The sequence below is a fragment of the Schistocerca nitens genome, chromosome 11, assembly GCF_023898315.1.
Source record: "Schistocerca nitens isolate TAMUIC-IGC-003100 chromosome 11, iqSchNite1.1, whole genome shotgun sequence".
NCBI lineage: Eukaryota > Metazoa > Arthropoda > Insecta > Orthoptera > Acrididae > Schistocerca > Schistocerca nitens.
The window spans coordinates 92,945,482-92,965,275 of NC_064624.1; the positions used below are offsets into that span (position 1 = coordinate 92,945,482).

At 38.9% G+C, this 19,794-nt stretch overlaps 1 protein-coding gene across 1 annotated transcript; it reads right to left on the reverse strand.

Moving 5' to 3' along the window:
- Positions 1-12,604: 12,604 nt before the first annotated feature.
- Positions 12,605-15,848, reverse strand: LOC126213147 (uncharacterized). The gene is made up of 2 exons (XM_049940773.1): positions 15,650-15,848; positions 12,605-15,302 (listed from the first exon to the last, which is right to left on the reverse strand). Exon 2 carries the CDS (start codon positions 14,904-14,906, stop codon positions 12,921-12,923), a length of 1,986 nt encoding a protein of 661 aa, XP_049796730.1. The 5' UTR covers positions 14,907-15,302; positions 15,650-15,848; the 3' UTR covers positions 12,605-12,920.
- Between the last annotated feature and the right edge of the window lie 3,946 nt (positions 15,849-19,794).

A 19,794-nucleotide genomic window follows, 5' to 3' on the forward strand; every position in this document is an offset into this window, starting at 1 on the left:
TTCGACTGCTACCCTGGCCAGCGCATTCTCCAGATCTCCCACCAACTGAAAACTTCTGGTCAATGTTGGCCGAGCAACTGGCTCGTCACAATGCGCCAGTCACTACTCTTAATGAATTGTGGTATCGTGTTGAAGCTGCAGGGGCAGCTGTACCTGTACAAGCCATCCAAGCTCTGTTTGACTCAATGACCAGGCGTATCAAGGCCGTTATTATGGCCAGAGGTGGTTGTTCTGGGTACTGATTTCTCAGGATCTATGCACCCAAATTGCATGAAAATGTAATCACGCCAGTTGTAGTATAATATATTTGTCCAATGAATACCCATTTATCATCTTCATTTCTTCTTGGTGTAGCAATTTTAATGGCCAGTAGTGTACATGCGGAAGACAAATAAGAAATAAAATAACATCACTGTTTGTGGGAGCACCTTCCTACAAAGAGCAAGGGTAAGCTATTATCATGGAAAACCTGACAGTCTTATCAACTGACCAACACGTATTTTCAAAATTCAGGGTATCTGAGTAACTACTGGCTCTTCAGACTAGGTTTAGGCACTTGGCAGATAAAACATCTGGCACTGCAATGATTTAAGATTATATTTATTTTGGAAGTTTCGTAGATGACAATACATTTGTCTCATTAACTGTAAGAGTCTGTTACAAGATGAGAAGTAGTTAGATTATCACAATGGGAACAAGACGAGTAACTGGCAGAAAGTTAAGGAGAAGTATTTTAGGCATATATGAACCAACATACAAGATGTAATTGGCATAAGCTGCCAAAAAAAAAAATCATGTTAGTAAATCACAACCAAATGATTTAAAACATCTAGTAAAATGTTTGTCAATTTCCTACAAATGTTCCAGGAAAAAAAAAAAAAAAAAAAAAAAAAGAGTTCGACTCAGGACAATGTTTTTGGAAAAGTTGACACTGGACAGCGCACACGGATTAGATGTGACTTGTGGAAACATTATGCATAGTAAACTGGAAGAATCCATTAAAGAGAATCAAAAACTAAGGGAGCCTGTCCCACACGTCCTCCAACACAGGTACGCTTATGTAAGCGATCGGTTCGCATTATGTACTGCTGTGCAGGGGCAGTGGCAGGGGGTTAGCTATGGGGCTATGTATTTCAAACACATTTCAACAAAAGAATAAGAGCAGCAAATTGCTTACTATCTAAACCAATAAATATCATTTAACTTAAAAAGGGCATCTTATTTATTAATATACACTAGATGATTATTAACTTAAAAAGGGCATCTTATTATTTATTAATATACACTGGATGATTATTAACGTACGAATACCACCTACAATAATCAAGGAAGCTAAATAGGCCTATGCTGGGTATGCCTACCAACACAAACTGCTGACCCCAGACAAAAAAATTCGAAATTGCCAGACATTTGGGACAAATCGTATTATTTTCACGAGCACACACATTCTGTAGACATGTTACCAAAAACTACTTTAAGCAACACCAAATTTTAACAATTTGTCGGTGGAGGACCCCAACTCTCGTTTAGTTAAGCGATATTCCATTCCCCCAAAACCCCCCTTGACTGAGTTCTAGGATCACCCCTGCCCCTGCGCATAAAGATATAGCGAGAGTGAATCGGAAACAGGTAGGCAACAACAGATCGCATGGTAAACTAAATACTCATCACAGATTGAACTGTGTTTGATTCACGACAGAATAACTAATTTTCATAACGTGCACACGAGGAATGAACACAATCCATGCCAAGTAGTAGCAAGACATTTTCAGTACCACTTTTCTGTAAATGTACAGGCAGGTATAATCGATGATTTAATTATTGGGCCTTACGTTTTACCTGCATGATGGATTCCTAACAATTACCGAAACTATCTAGAGGAGACATTGCTAACAACTTCATGGGAAAATGTTCCATTAGCCATATGTCACAACACATGGTTCCTCCATGGCGGTGCTCCACCTCACACTGGTCACACAGTATGGAGGTTTTGAACAGACGATTTCTAGGACAATGGATAGGATGTTTTTGTGCACATTGATGGCCAGCATGCAGTCCTGATTTAAATCCACTGGATTTTTTTCCTTTTCGGGCCCTATGAAGGGAATTACTTATGTCCAGAAAGTAAATAGTGTGGATGAACTTACACAGAGGATATTCGATGCTACCAATACCGTGAAGGCAAATGAGCACACGTGTGAATGAGTGTGACAAGACTGGGTTCGCCATCATGAAGCACGTGTTGAAATGAATGGCGGGCATTTTGAACACTGGTGTAACACTAAACAATGTAATGTGGGTTTCATTACAGTACTTTTGTAGCAAAGGGAAACAACCTGAATTTAATTTTCATTGCAGTTTTACTGTAAAAAGAGAAAACAGTTGATTGTAATTAATGCACAACAAATTATAATTGGTTCATTTTGTACTGTGGGAAACACATTTTATTTTATGTAGCTTTTCTTTACTACCATGACCTCCTTTATGGTAATGTTGTAAAAGAGAAAACATCTGGTTGTACTTAATTCATTGGTTATGTAAAATGGATTATATGTTGTCAACCACCCAGTGACTGTTTAAACTGCTTGTTTCGGTAGTATTTTAATACCTAGACACCACGCAGCATTCTTGTACACGTCCAATGCTTACATTGCTCTGCTTCATCCATTACCTTTCTCTGACCACTGTGTCAATGTCTGTAATAGACAAGAAACACTGTATGCCGTCAGATGACAATGTAAACAGAAGTGCATCAACTATCAAACCCACAAATATCTGCCTTTTAGGAGTACAAAAATAAAGAATGTGATACAGTGATATCTCAATAGATTTTTTTTGTCAAGCACAATGACATGTACCTGCTGTATAATTATGGCAGCTTCTATCATTTACACCCTGTATAAGGGTGACTGGATGGTGGCCTAAGGACTTTGTGCCCTGATTAGGAGGTACGATTTGTTAGGGTCTATTATGATGAACCAAATGATGTAAAAATTCATAACGAATGTTAAAATTAGTATTGAGGTCAAGTAATGTTTCTTCTTCCTTCTTTTCATTAAAAAAAGAGGGAGGGGGGTGAGCACCTACACGGTGTAGATTAATGTAGTGCGAAATCTTTCTCCCCTTGCTACAAGGAAGAACCTACGAGGGTAAGTCAATTATTATACACAAAGTAGTTATAAAATTTTATTGTAATGAAACAGGAAACTTAACAAGAACATCATTTTTCGACATAGCCTCCTTGCGTTTCAACACACTTGGTCCATCGTTGTATAAGCCTCCTGATTCCCTCATAAAAGAAGGTTCTCAGTTGAGCTGTGAACCGGGAATGCACCGCTTCTTTCACTGCTTCATCCGAGGCAAATCGACGGCCCCTTAATGCCTGTTAGATTGGACCAAACAAGTGATAGTCAGAACGGGCAAGATCAGGATTATATGGAGGATGATCCAGTACTTCAAATTTGAGTTTCTGGGGCGTTTCAGCAGTGTGGGCAGCAGTATTCAGAAGGGTTTTGTCGTGCAACAACACAACACCTTTTGACAGCAATCCTCAGCATTTGGGCATTTGCTTCGAACTGCAGGCTTTAGCCTGGCAGTAAACATCTCACTACAATGTACATTGTTTATTGTTGTGCCCCTTTCCCCATAATGTTCCAGTATTGGGCCTTATGCATCGAAAAAGCAGTAAGCATCAGTTTTCCTGCAGATGGTTGTCTCTTGAACTTTTTCTTGCATGGCGAATTTGGTTGTTTCCATTCCACACTCTGCTGTTTACTTTCCGGCTTGTAATGATGGATCCATGTTTTCTCACCAATAATGATCTTGTCTAAGAAGTTGTTCCCTTCATTACCATAGCAATCCAAATATTTTTTGCAGGTGTCCAACCGCATTCGTTTAGGCAACAGTGTGAGTTAATTTGGGACCCATCTGGCACAAACTTTATGAAACGTAAGTCTGTTATGGATGATTACATAGGCAGGACTGTGACTAATTTGCAGACGATGTGCCACTTCATCAATAGTTAATCGTCTATCTAAGAGAATCATTTCACATGAATGCTCAGTGGTTTCTTCATTTGTGGCGGTAAACGGTTGTTTGGCTCCTTCATCGTGTGTAACACTTGTGCGACCATTTCAGAATTTTTTCAATCCATTCCTAAACACTCCATTGTGGCAAAACACTATTCCCGTACTGTACTGAAAGTCTTCAATGAATTTCGGCCCGATACACCTTCTGACCACAATAAAAGCATCACTGAATGTTGCTCTTCTTTGGTGCAAATAGACAGCAGAGCAGCCAATGAACAAAGTATGCGTCATCAATGTAAAATGACAGTACTACCAAAATAAACAAAAATATAACTAAATTGTGGATAACAATTGATTTACCCATGTATCTAATAGTAATTAAACCCTTTTTTCTCTGGAGAGACACAATTCTTTTCCTTTTTCCCCTGCTACAGACACTGGCTAGTTTTTGGCTGGAATTGCTCAGAAGGGAGAGTCCTCCAGAAATGGTAATGCTAACAGTAATCAAAATGCTTGAAGAAAAGGAACATCCTCTATGAGAGGTAAGTTATTATTTACTGATGTTGGTGCCTTAACAAGTGTAGATTAAGGTTTTTATGTGAATAAATGATTAGGTCTCTCCAACAACAAATTACATAAGAAGTTCTTATGTTGTATAAGTTAAAATCGGTTTTGTATATTTCATCTGCTACGTGACAAAACTGGGTTTATACTGTTTTATACTGGGTGGCAGTAATATTAATTGGTATGGATTTTCGGGGGAGGTTAATTTAACTTACTTCACGTAGTTACATTAATTGCTTAACCTGGTTTAACTAAAAGATTAATGATTAATCAAGACATGCTAACAGCTAATTGGCTCTCTTTGCAGTGTAGTCCACAGAAGTAGTGAAACAATGTCAGTACAAATAGTTTATGATCAGGCTTATTACAGTTTTACCACACACTGAAATCAAGGAAAATAATCAGTTTCTGAGCTTAAACATATTTTCTTCAATTCCTTTTACTTAAACTTTCATGTTAATTATGTCTGCTTTTTAACAGGCACACGTTCCTGATACATAAGGTAAACATATGCATTTTTTTCTTGCTATTATCATTTCTTATTATTTTCCTCATCATTACTATCATTTTCATTTTATTTTCAAAATTCACATAACCACTTGAGTCTTACGGAGAGCATGTTGTTTGTGAGCTGTTTGCATCATCATAGCTGTTTCCGCTATGTTCTTGACAAGTAACGGAAACAGATGTGATGATTAAAACAACGCACAAACAACATGCTCTCAGTAAAACTCAAGTGTACAAACAATTTTCTCAGTTCAAAATCAGAGAAATGGCCACTGAAGATCTGCCTCATTCCAATCGCCCTTCGACTGCTCGAAGCTAGGACAATGTCAGCAAAATGCATGATGTGATTAACAAAGATCTATGCAGGCAACTGACCAATTTGAGGACATGCCAGGGTTGTCCTGGAGCTCAATTCAGTGCATTTTGATTGTTGATTTGGGGAGGTGTAAAGAGGCAGCAAAGTTTGTGCTGAAAATTATCACCACAGATCAAAAGGATCATCACGTTTGAGCCTGTCACAAACTGAAGGATACATTCAAAGACGATCTAAACTTTTTCAACAAAATCATCACAGGTGATGATAAAAAGTGCTATCGGTATGATCCAGATAGTACACAATAGTCAATTCTATGGAAGTTAACTGGCCCACATTGTCCAGAAAAAGCTCGGCAAGTGAAATCGAACGTAAAGACACTGTAATTTTTTTTTTTCTTTACATCAAACGGATTGCACACTCATAATTTGTCCCTCAAGACCATACAGTGACCACAAATTCTATATGGAAGTTATGAAAAGTCTGGACAGGAGTTTGGTGTGAAAACGTCCAACTTTGTGGGATTCCAGTAATTGGTCCCTGCATCTTGTCAACACTAACACACACACACAGCTCTCAGTGTTCACCAGTTTTTGTCCTCAGCAAAGACGACTACCTTGACCCCGTACCTTATTCGCCAGATTTACCACCCTCTGACTTCTTCCTGTTCCTGAGGATAAAAAAAGACTCGAAAGGGAAGTTTTCTGCCGATATCGAAGATGTAAGACGCAGTGTCACGAAGGTATTAGCACTTCACAAAGAGGACGAATGTAAAAGGTACTGCCAACACTGGAATGAACATTTGGACAAGTGCATTAATGCTAATGAAGTGTACTTAGAAGGAGGTCAAGGTTGTGTTTGAAAAACAATAAAGTAAATGCTTTCTACAAAGAAATTCCAGTGATTTTGGGGTCCCCCCCCCCCCTTTTTGTATTCACTAGTCCCACCCACCCCCACCGTGTCACATAGAACTCCTAGAAACAGCTTCCTGAAAATGTTTATGCACCCTTCTAAATGTGAGTTATTACTGCCAACACTAAGGCACTGTTTCTCACCTGAAATCTTGGTTGCGGTGGGAGATTGCTAAGCAATACGGCTAGGGATATAAGTCAGGTCAAATGGCAACAATGTGGTTGAAGATAAGTTGGGAGACACTAAAAATGTGGATACCACACTAAGAATGTTTACAATTTGAGCAGGAATAACTTTGTGATTACTGAAAAGAACAGACCGCTTCCCATATACTCCATTCTACATTACACAAAATGTAATCAATGTGTGTGTGTGTGTGTGTGTGTGTGTGTGTGTGTGTGTGTGTGTGTGTGTGTGTTTGTTTGGGGCTGACAGGTGAAAATGCAATTTCACTGATTAGCAAGGACACTGCAATGGGGTTTGTCACAGAGTGAACACTATTTGATCATGTGGTGCAATACAGTGTTATTTTTCCCCATTCTGTTTTGTCAGCTTTTTGGAACAGCAGATCTAGTGCTGTCCATTGCTTTATTGTGATCTTGTCCCCTTGTGACTATTTAATACAAAATGTCAATTCCTCTTCTTAGTACTATCGAGGCTTAGGACTATTATTATTGTAATCATTATTAAACATGATATATGATACCAATATGGATAATGTGGAAATTATCATCTGTGCTTCTGGTACCTGTGGGCTAGTTTATATCAAATCGCCAAAGATTTTGACATCAAAGTGTCAGGTATTTATTATTTTTTATTTAAAGTATATACCCACAGAGTAAACAAAAAGTAGGCCTAATAAATTTAATATTCTGTTGAAGCACAGGTTATTTGTTTTTCAAATAACAAGAGAAGCATTTTTTGAGATTGCCATGAAACTTCAAAACTACTGTTGCTAGAAATCTGAAACTGATGTTAACATAAATGACTTAGATCGAAATAAATTCACCGAATCCAAGTAACTTGACATCAGTTGTTACAATACGGATGTCCTACCAGATGGTCACGTGATAATTTGTGCCGGACGGAGACTCGAACCCAGTTTTCCCACTTATCACATGTGCTCGCCTCAGGATTAGGCTGTCTGTACTTGCCTCCCAGACCGACCAGCAGCTATGGTGTCGGGATGAGGACAATGTAACGTATAGAAGTTTGTGTCGATCCAAGAGGTGTGCACAGATAGCTTCATTCTAAGGCAACCGCTCACGATAAGCAAGGTATCTGGGTTCGAGTCCCAGTCTGGTGCAAATTTTCAAATGTCACCAACAGGTAAAACATTAGTACCTAAAATAGCTGACACCAAGTAATTCACATTCAGTTAATTTATTTTGATCTGAATTCAAGTGGCTGTTAATCATTATTAACGTAATACTCCATATTGGTGCAGGCCCTAGATTATAATGAATAGGTCTCTATTCTCTACAGTCTTGTTCCCACTAATGCAGGCATACAGAATTAAGCTGCAGGCATTCAGTGATGAAAGTAAGACTACAGTATAGGAACACAGTGTTTGGATCGGTCCAGGAGGTATGAACAGATAGCCTAATGGTAAGAGGACCCCTTGCGATAAGTGGGAAATCCGGGTTCGAGTCCTAGTCTGGCACATATTTTCATATAACACCAGAAGGTACAACATCTGTACCTAATACAATGGTACCAAGTTAATACTATTTAGCGAATTAATTTCAAACAGTTGTCAATCACCATCAACATAAATAATGTAAATGTCTAGGTTTGCGCTTTGATTAGAAATCTAAAGTGATGCTCAATTTTTTCTTTTTTGTAAAAAAGTTTGGTAAGTGTTAAAAACAGTCCTTTTGTTTACATACAATGTGTTAAATTTCAAGATAAAGAAAGCAAGGGTATTCGAGATACAATGTTAAGACCATTCTATTATGTACATTTTAAGTTGTTTAAGTAACAAGCTGCGAAATGATGACTTTTCTTCAGGACTGATAACCTCACTGTTTGGTCCCCCCTCCCAAATCGACCAACCAACAACTTTCCTCCAGAAGCAAAGCTATGGTATTAATCTTATTAAGAACTGAACTACATGTTTATCAATCCTATATATAGTATGAATATGATGATGTATTTAAGTAATAAAAGTTACCCACCGTAGAAACAAAGGCTAACAATGACTTTAATGAACATCATTTGCATTTTGTTTGGAAAGGTTTAAGCAATCCTTTTCTCCCACAAGAGAATAAAAATGAATAAAATAAGATTACACAAAGCAGTCACTTCAGCTATGTTACCTGAAGTCTCATTTGTAAGATGCCTTTCGTTTGGATTTTACAACAAATTGTAAACAAGAACAAACAAAGTGGTTATTATGATAGTTTATCAAAAATCAAAGTACAGACTCCCCAGTGGCCGTACTGGGTTTCAGCTTACCCTAGAATACAACCAGTTACGATGTGTAAGATATTTCAAGATAAAGAGAAGGAAAAACAATGAAGCAGTTGTTCCTTTTGGGCACAGAACACTAACTTTTAATTTCTTTGTATGTTGGCAAGCAACATACCATCAACTTTGAAAAATGATAGGCTACTCTTGGTTCAAGCAGATGCAATCAATCGAGGTTCAATGACACATTTTCTGTAGAAGTCTTCTGTTTAGAAATGGTCTATGGTCTGTGCACCTGATTTATCATTCACAGCATATGGCTTAATTGCAACCTAAAATTCACACATTGGAATGAGAGAGGGAAGTCCCTCGGATGATTTCTGAATCGCTTGGTTCTGACGGTATTCCTTTGTTCAAAACAGATTCCGACAATGGTTTCTTGAGCTATTATTGCACAGCTGTTTGTGTGTCATAATTTCATTTTCAAATCGACATCGCATTAGCAGAAAGTCTGTTGTCACTGGCCCACAAATATGCTATAAGCACTTTTACAATTTGTTATGAGAAGACAGTGAATTCTGCTTCATTATTGTTGAAGTCTTGTGAATGCTGCCATTTTAAGATAGGCTGTTGAATGGAAAACATTAAATATCACTGTGCTGCATTTTACGCATTCTAAAATGTCTATGTGTAATACATGTATCCGAATTCAGTATTATCCTCATTGCAGTATGCAACCGAAGAATGCATTGTGGATTGGCCGACGGTCCACCGGTAAGACTGAATTTCATACATCAAAGCACAAATGAGTAATTTGCAGCAAAATTATAGGCTATGAGAACTTGTGAGTCATCTTGTATCATAAGAAAACTGATTGCCCCTTAATAACATTAGGGACCGATGACCTCAGCAGTTTGGTCTCATAAGACCTTACCACAAATTTCCAAAAAAATCTCTCCAATAACATAACAGCGTAACTATCATCTAAAAGTAGAATAGAAGCTACACCAAAACTTCCACTCCTCATTATTGATGATCCCTTGTAACTTAAGAAAAATCAATGTAGTGCAGTAGACTTGTACATTTAAAAATCAATTCCCCTTTCTACTCATCCTCTCCTCACCTTCAAATTTTATCAAAGGCAAACAGAAATACGGCAGCAATACATTTTTCTTAGAAAAATAAAAAGTGTGTTTTTGAGATTTTCAAATAGATTTTTTCTTCAATTTTTGCAAGGAAAATTTAATCTCACAGTAATTAACGCATAGTTTACGTGCTTTCAACCGACAAGTGTTAACTATCTAGCTTCAATAGTTATAGAGCTATATGCAGAAATATTTCTCAAAAGGTTTGGGAAATCACGCCGTTTATCACGATTTCGAAGAAAATAGTCTAGCATAGGGAACGCTGTTGGAATTCGCGGTGTTTGTTAACTACCTGGGTATGGTCAGATGTTCAAAAAATCTGACACAACTGAGACATCAAGGTCCAAAACTTAATCAAATTTGTCTGATCTAGTATAGACTACGCTGGGTACAAAATTAAGGCAGTGGAAGAAGCGTTAGAGTAGTGGTATGAGTGAGATGAAGTTCAAATGTATATTATGAGCTTCAATTACGGCAAAACTGAAAGCATCTGTCTGTCTGCCAACGCTTGCGCGTTATTGAATGTAACGTGATGTACCTAACATAGTTTCAAAAATAAACGAATAACAAGGATGATAAATACTTGCATCACATTACATGCTCATTCTTCAAGTTACTGTACTATTTGTTCACAGGCCTTGATTAACAGCAAAAGCGGTACACTAGTGACGTACAACCACTTACAGCCATGTATTAAAATGTACAAAAACTGCAGATCTTCGGTAACGTTTTTTGAATTCAAATCGGGCATGACTGAACACAGTAATCCCGTTACCACACTATTATTAATTTGTTTTTGTTTGTAACCAATAACAAACATATCGTTCCACATATTATTACGGAATAACTAAAACAAATGAACAGAGACCAAAGCTACCAACGTACTACGTAGCTTTGGCGACAAAAACCAAATTATTGCTTACCCAACAGCTGCAGGCAGATCAAAATCGCGAAAGTATCACTACACGCTCCTCAATATCACAAATTTCTTTTCTTTAAGTTGTTTCAAACATTAATTCTATTTCTAAAGGCGTTTAAATTACGTGAACCTGTTGTATCTTCATTTTAGTTCATCGAAAATCACTGTCTCACTGACATGGAAGTGAGAATTTTTTTATATCGAGACTGACATTAAATGGAACAATAAGTTCACTGTTACCAGTCACTAACAGTGAACTTATTGTTCCATTTAATGTCAGTAACAGTCACGGTAAAGCCTAACCTAAAAATGTTCGCATTTAAAGATATCGAGACTGCTTTTTTCAAATTCTTTCGATCGCCCATTTGCTGCATCAGTCATTGCTAATCCCGAAAATCTGTTTCGGTTACGCATGTCAGTGTAACTTCCTGTGTGTATCGAGTGAGTCATGCATTTCACACGTTCACAGTGGTTTGCAGACTGCGGTGCAGAGAATTAATTCAACACTGGTCACCGTGTACTCTAAACACTCTCTATATAGCAACCTTGCTAAACACTCATGAGTTATGTCCGATGCGCGACTGTTTGATCAGGAGCGTCAAAGTAATTCTCCTGTGGCAGAATTGCTTGTAGTAGAAACATCATTTTCAGAAGGCGAAATGTTTAGTTCAAGTTTCGTCGATCGCGGTGTCACCAGCAATCCACTTTTTCTGTTTGTCTGTCCACTCGGTCATGCGTAAATAAATTCATAGAAAAAAGTGAACAGCGAGATGAATGAAGTGCACATAAAACTAATATAGGTGAACTTGAAAGACGTAATCATGTTAGATAAATCCTTGCGTACCGACCATGGCTTTCATGTAAGTTACAACGGTAAATAGTTGTTGGCTAAAAGAAGTCTGTCACTTAGTTAACATGGGTTGGAGCACGGCCGCCTGTATTAGAGGCCGGAGTCGTCAAGCTGACAACGTCGTAGCATGTGACGTCAGTAGGCCGGCTAGCGTGACCAGCTAGGCCCAGACTGAAGTTTAGATTTCGCCGATTGCAGACGACGTGTCAGATATAAATACGCAATCATTTTCTTTTTTTGTAGATTTGGTCCCTATAAATAACACAGTACCCTGGAAAAGCTAATTTCTCGCAGTATTACGCCGACTTTATGTCGGAATTACGCATTTTATTCTCGTTTCCTTGCAACGATGAACTTTTAAATAACTCACATGTGCTTCATAGCAGTATATTATGACGTTTCTTACCCGAGATTTGGAGATACAAGTTCAGCAAACAATTTTGTGAGGTACCTAGTAACATTATTTGCAGACTTGCAATTATTTCAGTCTGTTATTTGAAATGTATTGTCATGTTTCTTCCTATATAAATGACAAACTAATATAAAAGTTTCTGACAGCTGCAACATATCTTTCACACCTTTATATATGAGGGTGGCATAATAATAATAATTTTTAACGAACGTTTTTTGTGTATTGTTCATTAGTATGTTAGATTTCTTTTAAAATCATAGGTGATACACAATCTATTTAAATACTTTCACACATCTTTCTGAGTCAGAATGAACTGGGGACCTTGCTGTAGGATTTGCATAAGAAGCATGACTGAAATTTATCAGTGCATTAAAGTTTACTTCATAGTGGCCACCTCCTCCTTGCCAGTACTAATCGGAGCATTTAAGGACTGAGGTTATGGGTAAGAAAGAAATTTCATAATTTTGTGTCAAAAGTTATGTAATGTTTTTAATTTTCTATTAACTCCCTCCTTCTTGGAACATATTAAATGATAATTTTGGAGTTTGATATAATTATTTAACAATATGTTACACATAATGGAAACCAGCTTTTTGTAGATATCAGTAAGTGGCCTTCCACAGAGACATGAATCTGTTACAAATATTTGCAGAGAAACATGTGATTTAACTCCTTGGCCAACCAGATTGAGTAGTAACTGCTTTTGATTTTGACAAGTGAGGAATTTTGTTTCATACTCTTCAGATATTAAAAGCTGCATAACTGTATATACAAAAGTGCCAAGTTCCACAACAATATCTGATGGCACAGTCAATCCACTTCGGACAAGGTTATCAAAATATTTATCTGTGGTATGTGTGCCTAAAACAAAATCAGTGCATGTTGTACAACTGAGCAATTGTGTTGTTTTGTGTGCTGCATAACCACAAACATACAGAAGCACAGATCAACAGTTTCATTGCCTATGTAGTTCAAAACACTAACAAACGGATTCACGTCAACATCTGTAGACATTACATCTGAGATGCTTATGTTATTCATTATTTCTGGAGAAAATTTTACTGGGCCATATTTTGCAGACTTTATTCCCAAAACACTCATTATACGCAACTTCTTTTCAGATTCAAATACCTGGGTTACAGAAACGTTATAGTTTCCACCCGATAATTGACGATACCTACTAAACCTTGATTCCAAATTATCAGTTTGTAGTTTTCCCATGAGAAGATACTGCACACCTACACCACTGAAAGAATATTCAACAACTTCTGAAATAACAGAAGTACTCTGATACAGTGCCTGATGTGTGTCTGTGGTCAGACAACTGGTAGTGTCCAAAGCCCTCCATCTCTCTAACCAAGCCAAAAATTTGTCAAGAAATTCAAGCCTGTCATCAGAAGCACTAGTGAAAGGCAGACATAATTCATTTTGTTTGTGAATTCCCTTTGTACAGTTCTTAACATTAATAATATTCCACCAACGGAGAATGATTTCAACAAAGTGTACAGTTCCTGAAATTTCACCATATTCAGCTTTTAAGCCTGTAAGTGTTGTCTCATTAAAAATATTGCAGACAAGACTGACATTTCGTCTTTCTAAGCTACTGGGATACACTGACTTGTGAGTCAACCGAGGAGCTAATTTCAAAAGCTGGTCGAGTTCCTTTTTGTATAGGTTCTCAATATCTGAAAATTTTGCCATTAGCAGATCATTGGATGTTGAGTCAAAATGGGGAAATTTAAATGTTCTGTCACTGTCCCTCTGGTTCAACCAGTTGTTCCTAATACTTTTTAACAAATGAACTGTGTCAAACATTACAAATACAGGGGAACCACATGACAGAAAGGAATATGGACTGCTGGAATTTTTTACCAATAGTGAAAACATATTCCTATTAATTCTGTTGTTATCAGATATAATAACAACAACAGTCAGACCACATGAGGAAAGAAACTGCAACACATTAAGTGTTAATTTATGGAGATCTGAGCCTGACAACTGTTTGACAGGAACCAAATGAACAACTTCTTTGAAACTGCCATATAAAGATGATGTGAGAAAGGCAAGTACAGTTCTTGCCTCAGATGGGGCATTATTTTCTGCATATCCATGGAGTTTCCCCCCTTTAAACTGAATACATGGCTTAACATAAATTTCATACACTTGCAGAATTACAAATTTTTCTCTCTCATCTAATTTATCCACAACAATTTTAAGAAAATGGGCATTTTGTGATTTATTGGTTGGACAAATCTTCAGTGAAGATGAAAGCTGCTGAATGTGTTTCACATGTGGTAAGGTAAGCAATCCACTTGACCGGAGTGCTGCATAGCATGCTGGAGATTGGTTGTAGATGATAAATGCATGCATCATCATATCAACCGAATATGTCCGCTTATTCATTGCCAACAAATCTATCTGTTCCAACAGAAACAAGAGTGTGGCACAGCAATTTGGATTAGCTTCTGAATGCAGAGTAAGTTTCTTTACAATATTCTTTAATTCATTTAAAAGAGAACTAAAGGTGGGTGTGTAGCTATCACAGTTGATAACTCTACTCAAAATATTTTCAATTTGTGACCATCTGGTTACTCTAAGTGAGGACGGTAAAATCCAGCTGAGCTGCTCATGTGACAGAATGAAACCATTCACACACACACTTGAAATGAGTTTGTCATTAATTTCCATACTCGCTTTGACCTGAGGAATGTCTTCAGAAAAATCTATAGTATAAAAGAATATCTTATTCTCTTTAACACTAACACTCCACTTTCCTACACTGTTTATTCTATCCTGGTACTCAGCACACAAACATTGAAAATTTGCAATAATGTCCTCATTTAGCATGGCTTCATTCTTCTCCTCCTCTTCATGGCGTGCACGCTTCCTTCTTATTTCTGGGTCACACCTTCTTGGAGGCTGCACCTTATTTAAATACGATGGTAACCCAGGGAATATTTTTGGCACAGTTTCTGGTAAAAGCAATGGCCTTTGACGAGGAAACTCGTGACAGTTCCCATCAGAGTCCTTGTAAATCTCCACTCTTGATACATTACATTCTTCAAAATGTTTAATGCAAACGACACTTCTATTTCATGGAGTCCAGTCCTTTCTGGGGATATTTCTTGTCCACCGTTTTCTGTTTTCCTCTTCAGTAGGGAATCTGAACACTGAGATGTAACCCTCTTCCTTGCTGGATTTGTAGTTGCTGTTGCAACCAGGAACACAACCTTTTTCTGGCATCTGCAAATAGAATGATGCATTAATTGCTAACATCTTAAATCAAAATACTATTATGTAAAAATAGCAAATGAGAATTTGAGTGGACTGGTTTTTTTCTACTGCTTGGATATCACGAAACAGAAGTCTACAAACAGAATCAAATGTGTAGAAATATTCATAATATTAACACAAAATCACTTAGGAGAAGATTCTGATACTAAACTTATGAATTCAAAACTTTATTTTCAAATTGTATCTAGAATATAGTAGAACTTTTCTTGCAATTGTGTAGACGAAAGTCGTTCACGTAGCACACTTGCACATATACATGTAAAAACACTACAAACTTCACAGAATTGTATACTTACATTGTGTTATATCTTCAACTGTAGTCACGACTACTTGCTATAAGTCCAGTATAGCGTAATTACACTGTAATTTCGGATAAAACAGACACCTTTAAAGTATGTAAACAACTGCTTCCGTTCGCTACCTTATAGTCACAGCCATGCGGTAGGCCTTAACGTAACGTTGCCACATTTCAGTCCTCCGGCCTCTAATACAGGCGGCCGTGGTTGGAGGCATAGCATGAAAGCAACTCAAAGTATTTTGGACTATTGGGTTATTAAAAAAACTTCGAACCCTTACTAAAAGCTTGAACAATATTTTGGGGGATGTAGATTGTACCATAAAAAAATGATACAGAACTAAACCATCGACCTACTATAAATATAAATCCGTCCAGGTGATAGCAGTGTCACCTGCCGAGGAATAACGTAGTCCAGCACATGCACGGTATATGTTGTATCGGCGAGCATGCTGTCTGTGTGTACAATGGGGAAGGTACACGATCTATCTGAGATTGGGCGAGGGCAGACTGTAACGGCCCGGAGGCTTGGCACGAGCATTTCGGAAACAGCACAACTTGTCAGGTGTTCAAGGAGTGCTGTGATTAGTGTCTTCAACATGTGGCGAAACCGAGGTGGAACCAAGTCCAGATGTCAGAGGGTTGGGTGGCCACCCCTCATTACAGATGTTGGACATTGTAGCCTGATTAGACTCGTAAAACAGGGCAGGTAGCAACCTGTGCCATCGGACGTCAATCTGAGTAGAGTACAAGTGTGTCTGAACACACAGAAGATGGAACACTCCTAACGAAGGGCCTCTGCAGCTGAAGACCCTGGCAAGTGCCAATGTTAACATTATAATGTCGGTAACTACGACTGAAATGGACTCGTGACCATCGGCACTGGACGTTGGGGTAGTGGAAGAGCATTGCACAGTGTGATGAATCCCAGTCTTTCAGGGAACAGCTCCTTGACACCCATACTTCAGGATAGATACAAGCTGGTGGCAACTACATTGTGCTCTGGGGAACTTTCATGTAAACATCCATGGGTCCAGTGGAGCTTGTGGAAGGCACCATGAGGGCCAAGGAGTATTTTACACTCGTTGCAGACCACATAGTTCATGATGTTCATGTTTCCTGATGGCAGTGGCATTTTTCAGCAAGATAATGCACCATGTCACAATGAAAAGAGTGTGATCGAGTGTTTCAAGGAATACAGTGGCGAGTCCCAATTGATGTGCTGGCCCCCCAACTCTCGAGATGTGAACCCGACCAAACCCATCTGGGATGTGACTGAAACTGGCATCAGAGCTCATCAGCTTCCTTACAGGAATTAGGTAACTTGTGTGTGCAGATGTGGTACCAACCAGCCATTCGGCAGGTGGTCATAATGGCCTGGCTGATCAGTGTTTGTAGGTTAGAAACAAGAGCAGGCCTAGTACCAATCATTGTGGCACTCCATGTGTTATGTTCCTCCATTCTGAAGTTATTTTCAAGCCTGAGGTACAGTCTGTTCCTGTCATGAAGGTAAGGTCCCATTCATGCAAGAGAGACACCATTAATGCTGTAATGCTTTATTTTGCAAAGTATAACTTTGCGTTCCACACAATCAAAGGGTTTGGTTGGCTCACAGAATATGACAATAAGATTTTTTTCTTGTTTAGCTCCGCTAGCTAAGACTTTATTTCAGAGGCCTTGTATTGCTTTGTGTGTGGATAATCCTTTATAAACGCCAAACTGGGAGGCAGTTAACAAATTCTCTTCAGTTAATTGAGTCCGTATTCTATCACATGCCACTTTCTCAATCACTTTTGAAAAGCCTGGAAGGAGTGATATAGTTCTGTAATTAAAAGTGATTTTCTGTGTTTGTCCAGTTTCTAGATTGGTGTGACAGCGTATTTAAGTCCGTCAGGAAATATGCTCTGAGTGATTTACTGATTGTTCATAAAGATAACGCTCTCAAACTCAGCACAAGATGTCAAAACTGTTCTAGAAACACTACAGCAAAATTACTCATTTTTAAGGCCTGATTAATTCCACAATCAAGTGATAATTAAATGGAAACCCTAGCTGCAACCAGACGTTGATATACTTCATTGGGGACATGTTGAAAATGTGTGCGTTGACTGGGACTCGAACCCAGGACCTCCTCCTTACATGGCAGATGCTCTATCCATCTGAGCCACCGAGGGCACAGAGAATAGTGCACCTGCAGGCACTTATCCCTTGCATGCTCCCCGTGAGATACACATTCCCAACATGTCCACATCACTACATTTGTAGTGCGCCTAATAGATGTTTGCCATCATTCTCATTACTCGTGGCAGATTAATCTACCAAGTCCCGTACAAGTTCGGGCATAGTGTGTGCGTTCACACAAGAAGGTCAATGGCCGGGAAGCCATATTTTTAACTATATATGACGGTAGTATCTGTTCCCGAAAGAACAGTTACCGTAGATGACCATGCAGCTTTGCTAGAACGAAATGATAATTAAATGAACACCCTAGCTGTAACCAGGCGTTGATATACTTCATTGGGGACATGTTGAAAATGTGTGCCCCAACTGGGACTCGAACCCGGGATCTCCTGCTTACACGGCAGACGCTCTATGCATCTGAGTCACCGAGGGCACAGAGAATAGTGCGCCTGCAGGCACTTATCCCTTGCATGCTCCCCGCGAGACACACATTCCCAACATGCTTAACCTTTGTTTCTGTTCCCAAAGGCCAAGACCCATCTTTGGATGTGGCCCTTTATTCTACCATTCCCTCCTTATATTCCAGACTGAAAAATCTGTACTCCTTACCCACCTTGCCCTTGACAAATAAACTGCCTCCCAAACTGCCATTCCCGACAGCTGCTTTCTCTCTTGAAAATCCTACCTCTCAGCCCCTTAATGTGCTAACACACTCAGTGTGGTTCTCCTTGAAGCCAGCCATAAACTTGAACAGAACCTCTCACCATCTTAAGAATCTGTGTAGCCAATTGCTCAAATACCGCAATAGTTTTGTCCAACTCCTACACCAATCACCACCTGGAATGTGTCCAATTTATTTCCAATGCTCTCCCACAGGGTGCTATCCTTGTTATGTACCATCAACACAACTTTGCTTTACACTAATACCCACATACACATGGTCTCTCTGTCCTAGAATGCCACCTCTTCCAACAGTTGCCTGAAAGTCTTTCTAAAACTTCCTTTATTGTCACACAAGCCAGCACCGGCCCTACCCATAACTACTTCACGTTTGAGGACCAGACCTGCAAACAAACCAGAGGCAAAGCCATGGGGACCAGGGCACCCCATTCCTACGACAACCTTTTCATGGGTGCATGAAAGAGGCATTCCCCAAGACCTATAAGCTTCCCCCCCCTCCCCCCCCCCCCCCCCCCCAGGTTTGATACAGATTCACCGACAACATCTTTGTGGTCTGGACTCATGGTGAAGAACAATTTCTCCTCCTCTTCCTGCAAAAACTTAACTAATTTTCCCAAATCAAATTCACCTAGTCTTTTTTCAAACCCAAAGCAAATTCCTTTCATGCTGACTTCTGCCTCACTGAAGCTCACATCCAAACCTCAGTCCATATAAAACCAACAATACCTACACTTTATGAAAGCTACCACCCCGTCTACATCAAATGCTCCCTTCCCTACAACCCAGGCATATGCATCTACATCTAGAGAGATACTCCACAAGCCACCATGTGGTGTGTGGTGGAGGGTACACTGTACCACTACTAATCATTTTGTTTCCTGTTTCACTCACAAATAGAGCAAGGGAAAAATGACTGTCTGTACGCCTTTATATGAGCCCTAATTTCTCATATCTTATCTCTTTGGTCCTAACACGCAATGTATGTTGCTGGCAGTAGAACCATTCGGCACTCAGTCTCAAATGCAAGTTCTCTAAATTTTCACAACAGTATTTCTCGAAAAGAATGCTGCCTTCCCTCCAGGGATTCCCATTTGAGTTCCCAAAGCATCACCATAGCACTTACGTGTTGTTCCAACCTACCAGTAACAAATCCAGAAGACCATCTCTGAATTTCTTCAATGTCTTCCTTCAATCTGACCTGGTACAGGTCCCAAACACTTGAATAATACTGAAGAATAGGTCACACCAGCATCCTGTATGTGATTTCCTTCACAGGTGAATCAC

Coding starts and splice junctions, on each gene's coding strand:
- LOC126213147 (XM_049940773.1), bottom strand. CDS start 14,906: ATGCTAAATGAGGACATTATTGCAAATTTTCAATGTTTGTGTGCTGAG.